General features: G+C 46.7%; 1 protein-coding gene across 1 annotated transcript in view; it reads right to left on the reverse strand.

The window, feature by feature from the left end:
* Positions 1-18,466, reverse strand: part of SMARCD2 (SWI/SNF related, matrix associated, actin dependent regulator of chromatin, subfamily d, member 2) — a 57,667-nt gene that overhangs the window by 21,009 nt on the left and 18,192 nt on the right. Inside the window, exons 2-5 of the mRNA XM_060256114.1 lie at positions 15,636-15,823; positions 2,344-2,386; positions 1,295-1,417; positions 626-745 (exon numbers count right to left, since the gene is read on the reverse strand). Coding sequence (XP_060112097.1) covers positions 626-745; positions 1,295-1,417; positions 2,344-2,386; positions 15,636-15,823 — 474 coding nt within the window. The remainder of the gene's footprint in view (positions 1-625; positions 746-1,294; positions 1,418-2,343; positions 2,387-15,635; positions 15,824-18,466) is intronic.

Here is an 18,466-nt window from a genome sequence, read left to right on the forward strand (position 1 = left end):
ATTTATACCCCGCCCTTCTCTCTGAATCAGAGACTCAGAGCAGCTTACAATCTCCTGTATCTTCTCCCCCCACAACAGACACCCTGTGAGGCGGGTGGGGCTGAGAGGGCTCTCACAGCAGCTGCTCTTTCTATGGCTAACCCAAGGCCATTCCAGCAAGTGCAAGTGGAGGAGTGGGGAATCAAACTCAGTTCTCCCAGGTAAGAGTCTACGCACTTAACCACTAAACCAAACGGACTCTTTTATACAGCACTTCTTTGCAGTGCTGATCATAAAGGTTTTTTGTGAGACAGGAAGAAAAGCATGGGGACAGAGGGAAAAACTGAAATTTTGTAGAGCCAGGTCATATTAAAGACCAGGAACAAACGCTGCATCTGAAAGTCAGCTGTGTCTTCTTTACTTTCTATGGTGACGAGATAATTTGGAAAAGAGGACAGTCTAAATTCGACAGCCCAAACTCTGGAAGGGAGAACTGGACTGAGACCCGGTCTGAGGTTAGGCTATGGTGAAGCCCTGACCAGAGCTGAAGAAGCTGCTATCAATTGCCCTTCCACCACCATAAGAGCCACGCTAGATAACTAGCCAAGAAAAAAACGCTAATCGGAAATAAGGTTTCAAGTCTTACATCATCCAAAAGTTTGCCCTCCACACGAAGTTCCCATGATGCTATCCGCTCACTACCGTCGCAGTCCTCCTTCCCAGGAGTGAAGGTATTGGAGATGTAAATCCGTAGCTTCCGCTTTTGCTGGAGGTTTAAGAAAAAATATTTGTTGGGACAGCAGAGGAATGGAGTTACTGCACAGACCCCCAACTCCACACTGCCTTCCTAAGGTGAGTGTAGTTAGCAGAGCAGCACATGCTATTTGAACCATGGGTGGCCAAACTGCAGCTTGGAAGCCTCGTGTGGCTCTTTCGCACATATTGTGTGGTTCTTAAAGCCCCAACTGCCCTGTCGGCCAGCTGGAAAAGGCATTTCTTCTCTTTAAATCACTTCTCCAAGCCACTCCGCTTGCGGAGTGGGCGACATTTAAAGCCAAAGTAAGCAAGCAAGCAAATAAAGGTGGCTTTCTTTCCATCTCCACCTCCCCCACCTATTTTCCTTCCTTCCTGCTCTCAAAAATGTGATGTTCATGTCTCAAGGCTCTCAAATATCTGATATCTATTCTATGTCACTCTTACATTAAACAAGTTTGGCCACTCCTGATCTGTACTAAGGCCCCAGGCTGGCAGGGATTGCCCACTGAAGTGGATGGAAAGACCTGGCAAACCACGCCTCTCCTCCAGCCCTCTGTACCGTCAAAGGTTTCTTGATCGCCTCCTGGATCTCCATCCTTTTGCGGGCGATCGTCTGGTCCAGCTTGCGTTCAAAGGCCAGCAAATCCATATAGGCCTGAGACTCTGGGACGAGCTCCCGGATCTATAAAAACAAAGGCAGCCCATCAGAGGCATGTCTCTTCAATTTGTGTCACCAGATTCAATTTACACCAGACTCCTATGCCGCTGAAGCAGCTGCACATAAAGAGGATTTCAATAGGCATTAATTTCTCATGATCTTACAAACAAGGAAGGTCACATTCTCTAAGATCTCTTCTGAAATCCTCGCCACCCCCCAAAGCCGTATCTGGGCCCTGCATTTTATTGGGAGAGAGGGAGGCAATAAGGGTTTGCCTCCATTCAATTAAGGACAGATGAGTTTCAGTCTCAGAAATATTACTGCCCTGTCATCAGATTGCAGCGTGAGTAATGAAAGGAGGCTGAATCACTTTGTAAATTAAAGAAAACTGAAACGTCGCAATGAACAGGACTGCTCTAGGATGAGTGAAACTTCTGAGACACTTCAGGGAGAACCAGATGCCATCCAAATAGCATAACAATTCCTGGTCCCTTAGAGGAAGCCGTCATGCAAGAGAATAGATTCATCAAAAGATGAGCAGAAACGCCAAACTTCCCAAGGGGAGGGACGGTGGCTCAGCGGTAGAGCATCTGCTTGGGAAGCAGAAGGTCCCAGGTTCAATCCCTGGCATCTCCAAAAAAGGGTCCAGGCAAATAGGTGTGAAAAACCTCCGCTTGAGACCCTGGAGAGCCGCTGCCAGTCTGAGAAGACAATACTGACTTTGATGGACCGAGGGTCTGATTCAGTAGAAGGCAGCTTCATATGTTCATATGTTCCCTTGTGGATGAATACACAGGACGCATCTTGTTTCCCTTCACCTGTTCTCCCAGAGGTTGTGGAACAAGGTGGTGTGGAGAACCACTTCAGGACCCAAGATCTCTTTTTTCTCACTTCCACGAACCAGTATCTAGCCTTTCGGGGTTAAAAACTCTCCGAAAATGAATGCTTACCCTCTGTGGCAGGACCTTGTCAGCCATCTTCCTCCGTTTCAGCCTGCAAGAATTGTGCAGAGTGGTTAGCTGTTACAGAGAGAAGCAATCTGGCTTAAGACACCCGACTGATATAACCAATCCCCAGACTCTGCAATTAGACTGAATTATATAAATTTAGATCTCAGGCAGCAGAAAAGAGTAACAGTCCAGTAGCACCTTAAAGGCTAACACGTTTTGTGGCAGGGTAGGAGCTTTCACGAGTCCCTGCTCAACGTGAGTCCATCTGTCCTATATATTGGAAAGCAGAGTGATTTCAGATGCGAAATGACATTAGCAGGCAAACGACAATAGCAGGTGTAATTGGATTCGGTGTGATATGCAGGGAGTGAGTAGGCATCAGCCCTGGTAATGAGACAGGAAACCTACGTCTCGATTCAGTCCAGGTTGATGCACTGTCTTTTTTTTTTTGAAGTTTAAACTTTTTATTAATTAAAAACAAAAATACATTCCAACAAACATCAACTATAATACTAATAACCATAGAATCTACCTTACAAGCCATCCTGTTATGAATACAATATGCAGAGTGTATTTCTAAGCTTGCAGTTCAGCAGTCTCTTTTTAATCTCCCCTTGAAATTCCGTTATGAGATAACTGCTACATTTATGTCAGCAACTGAATGTCTTGGAAGGTTAAAATATTCTCCCACTGGTTTCTGAATGTTGTAGTTTCTGATGTCAGACTCATATCCACTTAGTTGTTTGTCAAAGGGACTGCCTGTTTGTCCAATGAAGAGACTGGAAGGGCACTGCTGATTCGTGATGGCAAAAATCACAGTAGAGGATGAGCAGGAGTGGGAACCTGAGATGGTGCGGTTAACGTTGGTGGGTCCAGTGATTATGTTGCTAGGATCTTTTATGAGACCAAAGTTGGCATCCTGGTTTGCTGCAGGCCTTGGCACCAGAGTCCATGTTACTGTTTGGTAGTTTATCACCGCAGATGAGAAGTTGTTTTAGGTTAACAAGCTGTCTGTAAGCAAGAAAAGGTCCCCCCTACCCCAAGTGCCTGTGTGAGGAAAGTGTCACTATCCAGCATAGATTGAAGGGTCATTAACAATGTGCTGAACTGGCTTGAGTGGTGAGCTGTAGGTGACCACCGAGGGTGTTCTATTGTCGTTTTCTTTGGGCTCGCTTTGTAGCAAGCCGTCCCTGGGTATCAGTCTGGCATTGGCAATCCTCTGAGGGGTTGGGAAAGATGCAATTACAGCACAACAAACACAAAGGACCACACGGAGACAGACCAAAATCCAAAAACAACTGAACTGTGTAAACACACACACACAACTAACAATGAAGCTATGCATAAATAAATATATTTGAAAATTATCTCAACATGTCTGTGTCTAATTCATCAAATGACATAGTACTGTCAAATTAAGACATGACAATGTTGTACAATATGAGAGTTCCACAATATCCAGACTCCAATGACTGCGCACTCCTAATAGCTCACAAGTTTACAAAGCGAAAATATGACACAACCATGTACATAACAGTAACCCTAACCGTTTCTGACATCAAAGTCCCATTTCGAGGGTATAAATTTTAGGGAATTGAAAACAAATCAGCCAGTATCATAATGCCCCTGTATAAATCGATGGTGCCGTCTCATTTGGAGTACTGTGTGCAGTTCTGGTCGCCGCACCTCAAAAAGGATATTATAGCATTGGAGGAGGTCCAGAAAAGGGCAACTAGAATGATTAAAGGGCTGGAACACTTTCCCTATGAAGAAAGGTTGAAACGCTTGGGGCTCTTTCGCTTGGAGAAACGTCGACTGCGGGGTGACATGATAGAGGTTTACAAGATAATGCATGGGATGGAGAAAGTAGAGAAAGAAGTGCTTTTCTCCCTTTCTCACAATATAAGAACTCGTGGGCATTTGATGAAATTGCTGAGCAGCCAGGTTAAAACGGATAAAAGGAAGTCCTTCTTCACCCAAAGGGTGATTAACATGTGGAATTCACTGCCACAGGAGGTGGTGGCGGCCACAAGCATAGCCACCTTCAAGAGGGGGTTAGATAAAAATATGGAGCAGAGGTCCATCAGTGGCTATTAGCCACAGTGTGTGTGTGTGTGTATATATATATATATATATATATATATATATATATATATATATATATATATATATATATAAATATATAGAAATTTTTGCCACTGTGTGACACAGAGTGTTGGACTGGATGGGCCATTGGCCTGATCTAACATGGCTTCTCTTATGTTCTTATTTTATTTTATTAGATTTACATCCCGCCCTCCCCATAGCGGAATATAATCAGCTGCTTAAATAACCTTCTTAACTGGATGGTGCTATGTCATTTGATGAATTAAAAACAGACATATTGAGATAATTTTTCAAATATATTTATTTATATCGGGGGTGGAATTCTAGCAGGAGCTCCATTGCATATCAGGCCACACACCTCTGATGTAGCCAGTCCTCCAAGAGCTTACAAGGCTCTTTTTTTGTAAGCCCTTGGGAGGGTTGGCTACATCACGGGTATGTGACCTAAGATGCGAAGGAGCTGCTGCTAGAATTCCACCCTTGTTTATATATAATTTCATTGTTATTTTTTTTTACACAGTGCAGTTGTTTTTGCAATTACAGCGCTGTCTGCTCCAGCCCCTCAGACAGAGATGCACACTTGAAGGATCTGCAACAGGCATTTTTTGCAACCACAGCATCCTCCCGTTATCCTCGCCCACCAATGTGATTTATGCCATCATTGAGTCAGCAGTGCCCTTACACCCTCTACAGTGGACATTCTTTTTTAAAAAAAAACAACCTCCAAAGGCCATTTTGTTCACAGTAACTGATTAACTGCTCTTAAAGATTTAGGTTTCTCACGTGTTTGACACCACAAGTGGGGTTTCTGGAGTCTAAAAAAGACGCATTGTATGTGTGAAAATAAAAATGACTTGCTGCAGAGGAAGGAGTTGTCAGAGCAAAGCCAATTACAAAGTGCTCTGTAAATCTTAATTGTGAGAACTACAGATATGAAGAGGCAGGAGGGCAGGGTAAGGGTGGGTCAAGGTGACAGAGCTGAGCGTACTTCAGGCATCTTAAATCACACACACACACTGAAGAGCACAGCATACTTCAGGCATCTCTACTCTGTGTGGGGCTGAGCACGCTTCTGGCATCACTAACCCCCACGTTGCCCGGAACCTCTCTGGTACATTTTTAAAGTACTCATGAAGATTATAATGCTTGGGTGTGAAGGAGCCCTCAAAGAGCTATTGGATTCAGCAACACAGACCAGACCTCTCATTTCCAAGACGATCCAGTAATTAGATGTGGACCAGACTGGCTCGGATGAAAAACTGTCTATTCCCGGAAATGTGAACACCTTCCGAGGTCCAACCACAGAAACCTTGAGTTCGTGTTCTCATAGAAGCAAACACAGCAATAGCACAACAATGAAAATAAGCCTCAAACATCAACCGCTACAAAAAGGGACTCTGCTATTATGGAAAAGTCCGCTCGTCAGCTTAAAAATTCTGCTTGGACCTAATTTATATGATGAATAAATGCAATAATTTATTAATCTAGGCTAAGGAAGACAGTGGGATGAAAAAGAACGGTTGGCGAAGGAAGATAGTGGGATGAAAAAGAATGGTTGGCACTTTTCTGAACAAAGTTTATTTACGTATTTGTTTATTCAATGCTTTTCTTGTAGCAGGAACTCCTTTGCATATCAGGCCATATGCCCCTGATGTAGCCAATCCTCCAAGAGCTTACAGGGAGTACAGGGCCTACTGTAAGCTCCAAGATGATTGGCTACATCAGGAGGGGTTTGGCCTAATATGCAAAGGAGTTCCTGCTACAAAAAAAAAAAGCCCTGTGTTTACTAAAATATTCAAACCCCTTTTGGCTCAAACTTGAACCCTTCCCTCCAGTGTAAGGACTCTTCCTCCAAAGTAGGTGGCTCTTCAACTGGAAAAAGAACAATCTGAATTAGAAGAAGTCTCCTTAGGCTCGGGGGTGGTTAGCTTCACCCCACTATGGATAGAGAAAGAACACGGTTTGTCGGATATGATCCACAATGTCTGAATTCTGCAATGAGTTTAATATTGTGAAGACTCACTGTAATCTAATGGGCTGGATCCAGCCAGCTCTTCTGATCAGCCTTGTCTAATTCTCCTCCTTACTTGCAGCAACCCCCCCCCCATCCCACAGTGCTTTTGTCCCTGAAGGTCCCATAAGCCCCAGCACAGCCTTTTTGGATGGTCAAAACAGACCCCCCTCCTTCTCCCTAGAGAGAGATCAAGATGGGCAGCCATGCCAGTCTGTCTCTCGCAGCCAAAATGAGCAAAAGTCCCGTAGCACCTTAAGAGAACATAACATAAGAGAAGCCATGCTGGATCAGGCCAATGGCCCATTCAGTCCAACGCTCTGTGTCACAGAAGAACATAAGAGAAGCCATGTTGGATCAGGCCAATGGCCCATCCAGTCCAACACTCTGTGTCACAGAAGAACATAAGAGAAGCCATGTTGGATCAGGCCAATGGCCCATCCAGTCCAACACTCTGTGTCACAGAAGAACATAAGAGAAGCCATGTTGGATCAGGCCAATGGCCCATTCAGTCCAACGCTCTGTGTCACACAGTGGCCAAAAAAAAAACAGGTGCCATCAGGAGGCCCACTAGTGGACTCTAGAAGCCCTCCCACTGTTCCCCTCCCCAAACACCAATACAGAGCATCACTGCCCCAGACAGAGAGTTCCAACCTTAAAAGACTAACACAATTTGCGGTAGGGTAGGAGTTTTCATGAATCACTGCTTGCTGCTTCAGATACAGCTAAAATGTGAGTCCATCGGTCCTATATATTGGAAAGTGGGGAGATTCTTCTGAAGAAGTGAGCAGTGGCTCACTAAAGCTTGTACTGTACCACAAATTTTGTTAGTCTTTAAGGCGCTACCGGACACTTAGTTTTTTATAGTCCTCCTCTGTGTTTACTAGCAGGAAATCTTGTTGGATCCAACCCACTATATGGGTTTCCTCTAAGCTGAGTTAGTGCGAGCTAGCTCACAGTTTTTTAACATCCGGCTTGCACATTTTTGTCTTAGCTCAAGAAAAATGGCCACAGAGCAAACCAATTTCTGCAGGGGCTCGCAGCTTTAATGCCGGTAGCTCACAAAGTAGACTTTTTGCTCACAAGACTCCACAGCTTAGAGGGAGCATTGGTTCCAACGTTTCCAGCTGTTTGCACGCACTGATTTACCTGGGGCTTTTCTCCCTGCAACAATTGCATTGGGAGAGTAAAAACTGAAGTGAGTGCTGTCTACCCTGCATGCCTGCAGACTCGCTCCACTGTCTTTATTCCCTTGCTTCCTTCATTCTCACTGCGAAGAACTTGGCCCCTGAAGAAGAACTTGGCCCTTGAAGCCTGGACGCCAGATGTCTGCAGCTGCTTCTTCCTTCATGCAATTCCTGCCTTTGAGCAAGAAGTGGGGGGCGGGGGGGAGGGCAGGGCTTGCCAAGAAGCTGAGTGTCATTTGTGCTATATTTGTTTTGAAAAACAGCTGGCAAAGCCCACTCCGAGCAGGGCCTGAGAGGGACTAAAAGTATGCATGAGAGAACAACAATTGAGCGCAGGCCGCTTATATAAGCAGAGCCTGGAGGAGTGGCACGAAGCTGCAGAGGCAGCGTTCCCGTACCAAAAGGAGAGCGGAGAGGAACGAACGGGAGGCGACTTGTCCTCAGTTCCCACAGATAAATCGGCAGCAAGAGCGGCAGGATCTGGAACCGGAAGGAGCGCCAACCACATTGTCCAGCTGTCTTTACAGGCACGCCGGTGACTTCCCTACAGTTAGAGCGGTTCCTCAGTGGAACTGGCTTCCTCAGGAGCGGGTAGGCTCTCCTTCCTTGGAGATTGTTAAGCAAAGGCTGCATAGCCATCTGACAGCAACGCTGATTCTGTGAGGAAGCGGGAACAGCAAGTGGCAGCACAGGACAGAACAGAGGAAAAAAAACCCGTGCAGTAAGAAATCCAAAAAACCTTAGTACTTATTTATTTTATTCCATTTATATCCCGCCCTCCCCGCCGAGGCGGGCTCAGGGCGGCTGACATAGACATGCATATAATGGTGTGACATTAAAACTGGAAAACGTAGAGTAATATAAAACATAAAACACATAAACAAATTTCAGTGCCATGATCTTTAAGTTTTCAAATTTACAGTTCTCTGTAAAGCAGATCTTAAGTTGTCCTCTCCGCAGCTGCTGTACAGCAGATTGTAAGGGGTAGTTCGTATGTTGCCCGGAACTGTAGTGGCCAGCAGTCTAGTTTACAAATGCTTGGTGGAAGAGTGCCGTCTTACAGGCCCTGCGGAACTGTATGAGCTCTCGCGGGGCCTTGACCTCTTCTGGCAACTCATTCCACCAGCGTGGAGCCACTACAGAGAAGTCTCTGGCTCTAGTTGTCATGAGCCTGGCCTCCTTAGGGCTGGGGATTGTAAGTAGATTTTGTGATCCAGACCAAAGTGCTCTCCGGGGAAACATGTGGGGAAAGGCGGTCCCGAAGGTATGCAGGCCCCTGGCCATATAGAGCCCTAAATATCTAAAATATTTAACTCTAAAATATCCGACTCTATTAACATTCACAGAAGAAAATTCCATGCATTAGGGGAAGACCACTGCAGAAAACAACACAATCTTGTCCCAGTACATATACAAAAAGCTCATGAAAAACACTCAATTTCTTCAAAATCTTTCACAACTTCTGCGTGGATTCCAATTCCCTGAAGGGGTCTCTGGCTGCAAAGGAAAAGGTTCTCCTTATGTGTCAGTTGGCTCAGGACCACATTTTGCATTAAGATGCTTTAAGAGGGGATTGGATAAAAATATGGAGCAGAAGTCCATCAGTGGCTATTAGCCACAGTGTGTGTGTGTGTGTGTGTGTATGCATGTATATGTGTGTATATATATATGTATGTATGTACACACACACATATATTGGCCAGTGTGTGACACAGAGTGTTGGACTGGATGGGCCATTGGCCTGATCCAACATGGCTTCTCTTCTGTTCTTATGTTCTTATATGACTCAGAGTGTTGGACTGGATGGGCCATTGGCCTGATCCAACATGGCTTCTCTTATGTTCTTATGTGACACAGAGTGTTGGACTGGATGGGCCATTGGCCTGATCCAGCATGGCTTCTCTTATGTCTTTCTGTGACACAGAGTGTTGGACTGGATGGGCCATTGGCCTGATCCAACCTGGCTTCTCTCATGTTCTTCTGTGACACAGAGTGTTGGACTGGATGGGCCATTGGCCTGATCCAACATGGCTTCTCTTATGGTCTTCTGTGACACAGAGTGTTGGACTGGATGGGCCACTGGCCTGATCCAACCTGGCTTCTCTTATGTTCTTCTGTGACACAGAGTGTTGGACTGGATGGGCCACTGGCCTGATCCAACATGGCTTCTCTTATGGTCTTCTGTGACACAGAGTGTTGGACTGGATGGGCCATTGGCCTGATCCAACATGGCTTCTCTTATGTTCTTACGTTCCTGGAGCAAAACTGTCCTGAAAAATTCCCAATTTTGACGTCCAGAAAAATACTTATTTCATTCCCATCGGCCGACACATAAGGAGAACCTTTTCCTTTGGAGCAGGACCTCTTCAGGGAATTGGAATCCACGCAGAAGTTGTGAGAGATTTTGAAGAAATCGAGTGTTTTTCATTAATTTTTTTGTATACGTACTGGGACAAGATTGTATTGTTTTCTGCAGCGGGTCTGTGAATGTAGGCAGATCACGTGAAGGAGGGCAGGAAGGGCTGCGTCACTGTTTAGTTCTTGTGGCCCCTCTTACACACACAGGGAAATGCTGATTGCCACAGGGGGTGGAGGGGTCAATTTTTTCCCCTCCAGGCCAGATTGGCAATGGTTCCTGAAGGTTTTTGCCACCTTCTGGGCACGGAGCAAGGGTCACTGGAGACGGATGTGTTGCTTGGGGGGGGGGGGGTATTTGTGAATTTCCTGAATTGTGCAGGGGGTTGGACTATGTGACCCTAGAGGTCCCTTCCAACTCTATGATTCTGTGATTCCATTGACAGGGTCAATTCCCCTAGAACAGGGGTCCTCAAACTTTTTAAATAGGGGGCCAGTTCACTGTCCCTCAGACTGTTGGAGGGCCGGACTGTTGTGTTGGCTGCCGTTACTGTACAAGGCCGCGGGCCGTCAGTTCTCCGTCTTCTGCATCTCTCTCCCTTCCCCACACCACACACCCCAGCCTGGGAACTCACCTCACCTCGGTATCGCCTCACACTCTGTCTCTGCCGCCTCAGCCCAGTGCCGGAAGTGTGCGTTGCTAACGCGAGTTTAGGTCGAACGTCACTTCCGGTCTGATTTTGCCATAACCCGGCAGGCCGCATAAACGTCCTCAGCGGGCCCACATCTGGCCCGCGGGCCGTAGTTTGAGGACCCCTGCCCTAGAACAACAGCTTCTGGAGCGCTTTAAAACGTAATTCACTTGCAAACGTGGGTCACAGTTCAAAGAAAGGAAACAAGAGTAGAGCAACAAGCTCATAAACAACAGCGGCATCCTCATCTCTGGCGGGCCGAGATCACCTTCTGCCAGAAGGGCACGAAGAGTGTCCAAGGATCCAAGACAAGTGAAACAAGGAGAGAACATCCAATGGTTTCTTTTCCCTAGACTAATTCAGGAGGAGCGATATAAAATGCAATACGGGTGGCCGAAATTCCGAGCCCTCTGTCCACCGGCACGCCTCCACTTCGAGCTACTTTCTCCCAGCTATTTTCCTCCCGGTTGGCGTTCCTTGTAGTTTTGGAGCATCGCTGGGACAAACACAGATGGCGCAAGGCAGCTGATGAGCAGAGAACGGGCAGGCGGTTTCAGCCCCCGCCTCCCACCTGCGCTGTGCTTTATGCACACATTTGATACCGATTTAGCAGCAACCCAATGAGTCTGTCACTGCTTGCTTGTTTGTTATATTTGTGTGCATGCCTGGAAGCCATGGCTGCCTTCTGGTGACCCCTACTGGGGCTTGGGCATTTTTCAGAGAGGTAGTAAAGAGTCCCGTAGCACCTTTAAGACTAACAAACTTTATTGTAGCATAAGCTTTCGAGAAACAGCTCTCTTTGTAGATGCATCTGATGATGATGAAGAAGAAGACGACATTGGATTTATATTCCGCCTTCTACTCAGAGTGGCTCACAATCTCCTTTATCTTCCTCCCCCCACAACAAACCCCCTGTGAGGTAGGAGGGTGGGACTGAGAGGCTCTCACAGCAGCTGCCCTTTCAAGGACAACCTCTGCCAGAGCTATGGCTAACTCAAGGCCATTCCAGCAGTGCATGTGGAGGAGTGGGGAATCAAACCCGGATCTCTCAGGTAAGAGTCCACGCACTTAACCATTACACCAAACTGGCTCCCAGAATGCTACCCCTGCTGGTCTCCCATCTGATTTCTTTCCAGGGCTGACCCTGCTTAGCTTTCAAGATATGATGAGATTGGGCTAGCCTGGGCTAATCTAGGTCAGGGCATTTTCACCCTGATGTTATTTAACAAGGGAGTGGTTTTGTTCTAAGGTTTCACACACGCATACCCTGGAGATAGAGAGCTTGGCACACACTGTGTGGGTTCCCTATGAATTAATGTCCTACCAACTGTCCTATCTTTAACAGCCATCTATTTTGCACGCTACAGCCGATTAGACTACATTCATGTTCTAGCTTTAGGGCAAATTCCTTCTTTAATTGGGAGGGGGGGGAGTACACTCTACCCAGTGAAATGGAAGGATAAGGGAGTATATCTGCATAACAATGCAGGGGTTCCCAAGTGACAAACCCAAGCCCTCCAAGGAGACAGATCAAGATGGGTAGCCCTGTTTGTCTGTAGCAGTGCATCTGACGAAGAAGAGAGCTGTGTTTCTCCAAAGCTTATGCTACAATGAAATGTGTTTGCCTTAAAGGTACTACTGGACTCTCTAGTATTTTGCAGCAATAGACTAATGCGGCTAACTCCTCTGCATCTGCAACAGCAGAAAAGAGACCTTAAAGACTAAGCATACCTTTTATGACTCACTGCTCACTTTTTCAGACAGAGCTAGAATGTGAGTCCATCTGTCCTAAACACAGGGGAGTGGAGCGATTTCAGATACCAAATGGCATTAGCAGGCAAATGACAATAGAAGGTGTGATTGGATTAGATGTGATATGCAGAAACGGGAGTAGGTGTGGAGAAATCAGCAATGGTAATGAGACAGGAAGCCGAGGTCTTCATTCACTCCAGGTGGATGCACTGTCTTGAGCTTTGTTGTCAGTTGCAATTCAGCAGTCTCTCTAATCCCCCTTTGAAATTCTTTGTAAGACAACTTCTTACTGAACGTCCTGGAAGGTTAAAGTGTTCCCCCACTGGTTTTTGAATACTGTGGTTTCAGATGTCAGACTTCTGTCCATTAATTCTTTGTCACTGTCCTGTTTGTCCAATGTAGAGAGTGGAAGGGCGCTGCTGGCATGTGATGGCGTAAATCACATTAGAGGATGACCAGGAGAAGGAACCTGAGATAGTGTGGCTGATGTTGCTGGGTCCACTGATGGTGTGGCTAGGGTTGATACGAGAGCAAAGCTGGCATCTTGGTTTGTTGCAGGCCTTGGCACCAAAGTCCGTCTTACTGTTAAGTAGTTTATCATTGTTAAGTAGCTGATCGTTGCGGATGAGAAGCTGTTTTACGTTAGTCTGTAAGCAAGAAACGGGGATGGCCAACTGCGGTTTGGGAGCCACATGTGGCTCTTTCACGCACACTGCGTGGCTCTTGAAGCCCTCACCACCCCATCGGCCAGCTTGGAAAAGTGATTTCTCTCTTTAAATCATTTCTCCAAGCCAAGCCAACCAGTGGCTTGGAAAATGCATTTGAAGTTGCTTTCTTTCCACCTCTCCCTCCTCACCCATCGACTTCCTTCCTTCTGACGTTTATTCCATGTGGCTCTTTAGAGCACGCGAAAGCTGACATTCTGAATAAAACTTCGTTGGTCTTAAAGGTGCAACTTGACTCTTACTTTGTTCTACCGCTTCAGACCAACACAGCTGCCCGCTTGGATCTATATACCCAAAATTGTGTTAGTCTTTAAGGTGCTGCTGGACTCTTACTCTTTTCTACCCATCTTGAATCCTGTGGATTACTTTGCCATGCTGCCAAATAACTACAGCAGGGTGGATATTTATTTGGGGGGGGGGGGGGGAGTTACCATGCTTCTTCTTAGCAAGCTGCCCCATTTCGACACTGTTTCAATGTCGATGCTTTACGCCAGCAAGCACTGAAGGCAAAAAGCTTAAAACAAACAGAACATAAATTTTTGTATCCTGATTCCCTCATTGCCACAGGATGCAGCAATGGCCAGGAACGCAACCGAGTTCCGATGCACATTGGGGCTAAGAATCCCAGCTACAAATACAAGTTGATGGGGTGTGAACTGGCAGAGACTGATCAAGAGAGAGATCTTGGGGTCATGATAGATAACTCACTGAAAGTGTCAAGACAGTGTGCGTTTGCAATAAAAAAAGGCCAATGCCATGCTGGGAATTATTAGGAAGGGAATTGAAAACAAATCAGCCAGTATCATAATGCCCCTGTATAAATCGATGGTGCGGTCTCATTTGGAGTACTGTGTGCAGTTCTGGTCGCCGCACCTCAAAAAGGATATTATAGCTTTAGAGAAGGTGCAGAGAAGGGCAACTAGAATGATTAAAGGGCTGGAGCACTTTCCCTATGAAGAAAGGTTGAAACGCTTGGGACTCTTTAGCTTGGAGAAACGTCGACTGCGGGGTGACATGATAGAGGTTTACAAGATAATGCATGGGATGGAGAAAGTAGAGAAAGAAGTACTTTTCTCCCTTTCTCACAATACAAGAACTCGTGGGCATTCGATGAAATTGCTGAGCAGACAGGTTAAAACGGATAAAAGGAAGTACTTCTTCACCCAAAGGGTGATTAACATGTGGAATTCACTGCCACAGGAGGTGGTGGCGGCCACAAGCATAGCCACCTTCAAGAGGGGTTTAGATAAAAATATGGAGCAGAGGTCCATCAGTGGCTATTAGCCACAGTGTATGTGTGTATATAACATTTTTTGCCACTGTGTGACACAGAGGGTTGGACTTGATGGGCCGTTGGCCTGATCCAACATGGCTTCTCTTATGTTCTTATGAAGTGGACCAAGTAGTGGGTTATTAGTGGTTATTTAGCACCTCCGATTGAATGAAGGAAATCTCCTCCCAAACTGAGCCCCAAAACCCTAGTCAAGGGTCTGGCAGCCTAAAACTAGATTCACTTTTTATATTGAAAGAGAAGCTAGAAGAGATTCAGCGAGAACAGGAAGCCCTCGATAGATGCTGGTAACTTGAACAGCGTTGTGTTAAAAGAAAGACGAGAGAGGAAGATATGGGAGCAAAATCTGAGAGGTGGAGAAGCAGGGTTCTCAGCTCGGCTTGGAAAACGCTCAAAAGATTTTGCGGGGTGGAGCCTGGGGAGGAGAGGGACCTCAGCAGGGCATAACGCCATCAAGTCCACCCTCCGAAGAAGCCATTTTCTCCAGGGAAACGGTTGTGTATGTGGACTAATGTTGTGTGTGAATAACAGTGTTCCTGCCTGGCTCATTGGCGCCTTTAGGCCTGAGCTTGGGGACGCAGGAACAACGGGCAGGAGGAGCCAAATCTCTCCAATCACGAGCCTCCTGCTGGTTTGAATGGTCCAATGGCTTCCCAGCGCAGGACCCTTGAAATGTATATAGTTGGCTCCATTGACCCAGTTCACCAGACTTAGAGTTCAGCCGTCACTATGCTGTACTGAACAAAGAGAGCTATGATCACCACTACCTCGCCTCTTCCTTGCGTTGAACCCACGGTATTATAGGAACTGATCTTGGTCACCTGGATATTAAGTGTAATGGAAGATCTCCAGATACCACTTGGAGGTTGGCAATGCTATGGAGAAGGAAGAGTGGGCTAAGAAAGTACCCTCCACAAATATCTGAAACCTGTTTGTGTACGTGTGTGTGTGTGTGTGTGTGAGTGAGAGGGGGGGGGGAGGAGGAGGGAGGGGGGAGAGATAATGAATCCATTGGCATCCTGAAGGCATTTATCCTCACAAAGACTTCTGTGAGATCACTGGGGAGTGACACATACCAAACGTTAGGTTCCACCTTCAGCAATTTCTTCTATTCTGCTTTTTCCGCTCTCACACACACATTCTCCAGTTTAAAGGCCACACACACATTCTTACCCTCGCCTTTGGGTTAGCGCAGGGGACGGCTGGGCCTGCGGAGGCAGCAGGCGCTTCCGGAAGGGATCCATCATGGACTGCGGCATTCCAGATCTCATCGGAGAAGGCGTTCCATAGAGAGATCCTGCGGCGGATCCCATCTGCATCCCTGCCATGGGCATGCGGCCGCCAGGTAACATCCCGGGGCGCTGGTGAGAAAGAACAAAAGACATGCTAAGAAAACTGGATCTCGCAGCCAACAGGAATTCAGGCCGGCTCCAAGTTCAGAGGGAGCCTAAGCAAAAGGATCCCCACTACCACCCTTCCCACTAGTGGCTCCTTTTAGACCCAAAAGAGCATCTCAGATACGGTTGCCAATCCCCAGTTGGGGGCAGGAGATCCTCCCGCTCAGGGTTTCTTTTGTAGAAAAAGCCCAGCAGGAACTCATTTGTATATTAGGCCACACTCCTGATGTCACCATTGTTTCACATAGGGGGGGTTATTTGTAGAAAAAGCCCAGCAGGCTTGTTTGCATATTAGGCCATACCGCTGGACACTAAGCCGCCCGGAACAGCGTTCCTGTGCATTCATGCTAAAAAAAAAAAAAAAAGCCCTGCTCCCGCTTCAGGGTCATCAGAAAGCAGTGGGGAATGTCTGCTGGGCACTCCATTATTCCCTATGGAGACCGATTCCCATAGGATATTATGGAGAATTCATCCATGGGTATCTGGGGCTGGGGTGTGTGTGTGTCTGTTTTTTGAGGCAGAGGCACCAAATTTTCAGCATAGCATCCGGCACCTCTCCTTGAAACACCCTCCAAGTTTCAAAAAGATTGGACCAGGAATCCAATTCTGTGAGCCTCCAAAGAAGGTGCCCCTACCCTTCATTCTTTCCAATGGAGGGAAGGCATTTAAAAAGTGTGCGGTCCCTTTAAATGTGACAGCCAGAACTTCCTTTGGAGTTCAATCGTGCTTGTCACAACCTTGCTCCTAGCTCCACCCCCAAAGCCTCCTGGCTCCACCCCCAAAGTCCCCAGATATTTCTTGAATTGGACTTGGCAACCCTCATCTCAGAGGATTTTTTTTTTTTGCCTCTGAATTTCTCCCCATAAATAGAAAAGCTAATGCAGAAAAGGCAAGGGAGGGGTGCTCAAAGGGAAAGAGGTAATCACAGTTTCCCCCCTCCCCTCCCCAGGTCAAATCTGGTGAAGCTGATATTTTAGAACAGAGCTGGCCAAACTGTGGCTCTTTCACACATATTGCGTGGCTCTTGAAACCTCCCCTCCCCCATCAGCTGGTTTAGAAAGGCATCTGTCTCTTTAAATCACTTCTCCAAGCCAAGACAGCCAGTGGCTTGGAGAATACTTTTAAAGTTAAAGTTGCTTTCTTTCCACCTCTCCCTCCCCATCTTCCTTTCTTCCTCCCTCTCTCCCTCCCTCTTCTGTAGCTCTCAAACATCTGATGTTTATGCTATGTGGCTCTTACGTTAAGCAAGTTTGGTCACCTCTGTTCTAGAAGTTTAGGGGGGGGGAAAGAAGCCATGCAGTTTAAGCTTTGGTCTCAGCGAGGTTCAGGCTTTGTTGCCTGAACTTTGCTGAAACCAAAGCCTAAACTGCATGGCTTCTCCCCCCCCCCCCTAAACTTCTAGAACATCAGGCTCACCAGATTCAACCTGGGGGAAAAAATCCTTGTGATTACCTCTTTCCCGCTGGGTACCCCACCCCACCCCAACTAAAAGTTAGACTGCAACAGTGGCAATAAAAAGAGAAGAGGCTGCGTGACTCAGTGGAAGAACTGCTGCTTCGCATGCCAAAGCTCCCAGGTTCAATCCCCAGCATCTCCAGTTAAAAGGGCCAGGTAGAAGAAGGTGACATGAAAGACTTCTGCCCGAGTCCCTGAAGAGCTGCTGCCGGTCAGAGTAGACAATGCTGACCTTGATGGACTGATCACCTGGTTCAGCATAAGGCAGCTTCTTGCGTTCTAACAGAGAAGCACCCAGGGGGAAGGAGCAGCCTACATGTTCTTGCAGTCTCCTCCCTCCTTGTAAGGTTTGATCACGGGCCTTCCCAAGGTCCAGGCACGCCGGTCCTAGTGCGATATCTAAAGACAACCTGTAACTTTGCAAGGATGCTGCACTTCTCAGAGCACTCAAATCAGCTGTGTGTGTTAAGTGCAGTTGTCACTTCTGACTCACCATTGGGTAAATCTCATTCCATGCCTTTTGACAAAGTGTGCTTGCACACGAAAGCTCACACCCTAAATAAAACTTGGTTGGTCTTACAGGGGCTAGGGGACTTTAACTTTGTAGCCTTGCTCAAATCTGGTAAATTGAGGGCCGTGGTTGCCTTGACTTAGGCTGTGATCACACACACTAAATAGTGCACTTTCCAACAGGATTTTGCCAGTTCACGCAGTGAAATCCAGTTGGAAAGTGCATTATTTAGTGTATGTGATCCATCTCAGGTTGGGTCTTCCTCTTTTCTTGCTGCCTTCCACTTTGCCTAGCATTACTGTCTTTTCCTGTGACTCTTGTCTTCTCATAATGTGACCCAAGTACGATAATCTCCATTTAGTCATTTTTGTTTCTAGGGAGAGTGTGGACTTGATTTCTTCTAGAGCCCACTGATTTGTCTTTCCGGCAGTCCACGGAGTCTATAAAACTCTCCTCCAGCGCTACATTTCAAATGAGGCCAAGCCAATTAATTCTGCTGAAATCTGGAGCGCAAGACAGGCTAGAAAGAGGAAAAATAAAAAGAGCAGGGAGCTCTAGGAACACCTCCCCTCCGTAAATCACGAGCTAGCTTCTTTAACACTTATCCCGCTGTGCCAATAAAAGTCACACTGATGATGTTA

The sequence above is a fragment of the Heteronotia binoei genome, chromosome 15 (assembly GCF_032191835.1).
Source record: "Heteronotia binoei isolate CCM8104 ecotype False Entrance Well chromosome 15, APGP_CSIRO_Hbin_v1, whole genome shotgun sequence".
NCBI classification, from domain to species: Eukaryota; Metazoa; Chordata; class Lepidosauria; order Squamata; family Gekkonidae; genus Heteronotia; species Heteronotia binoei.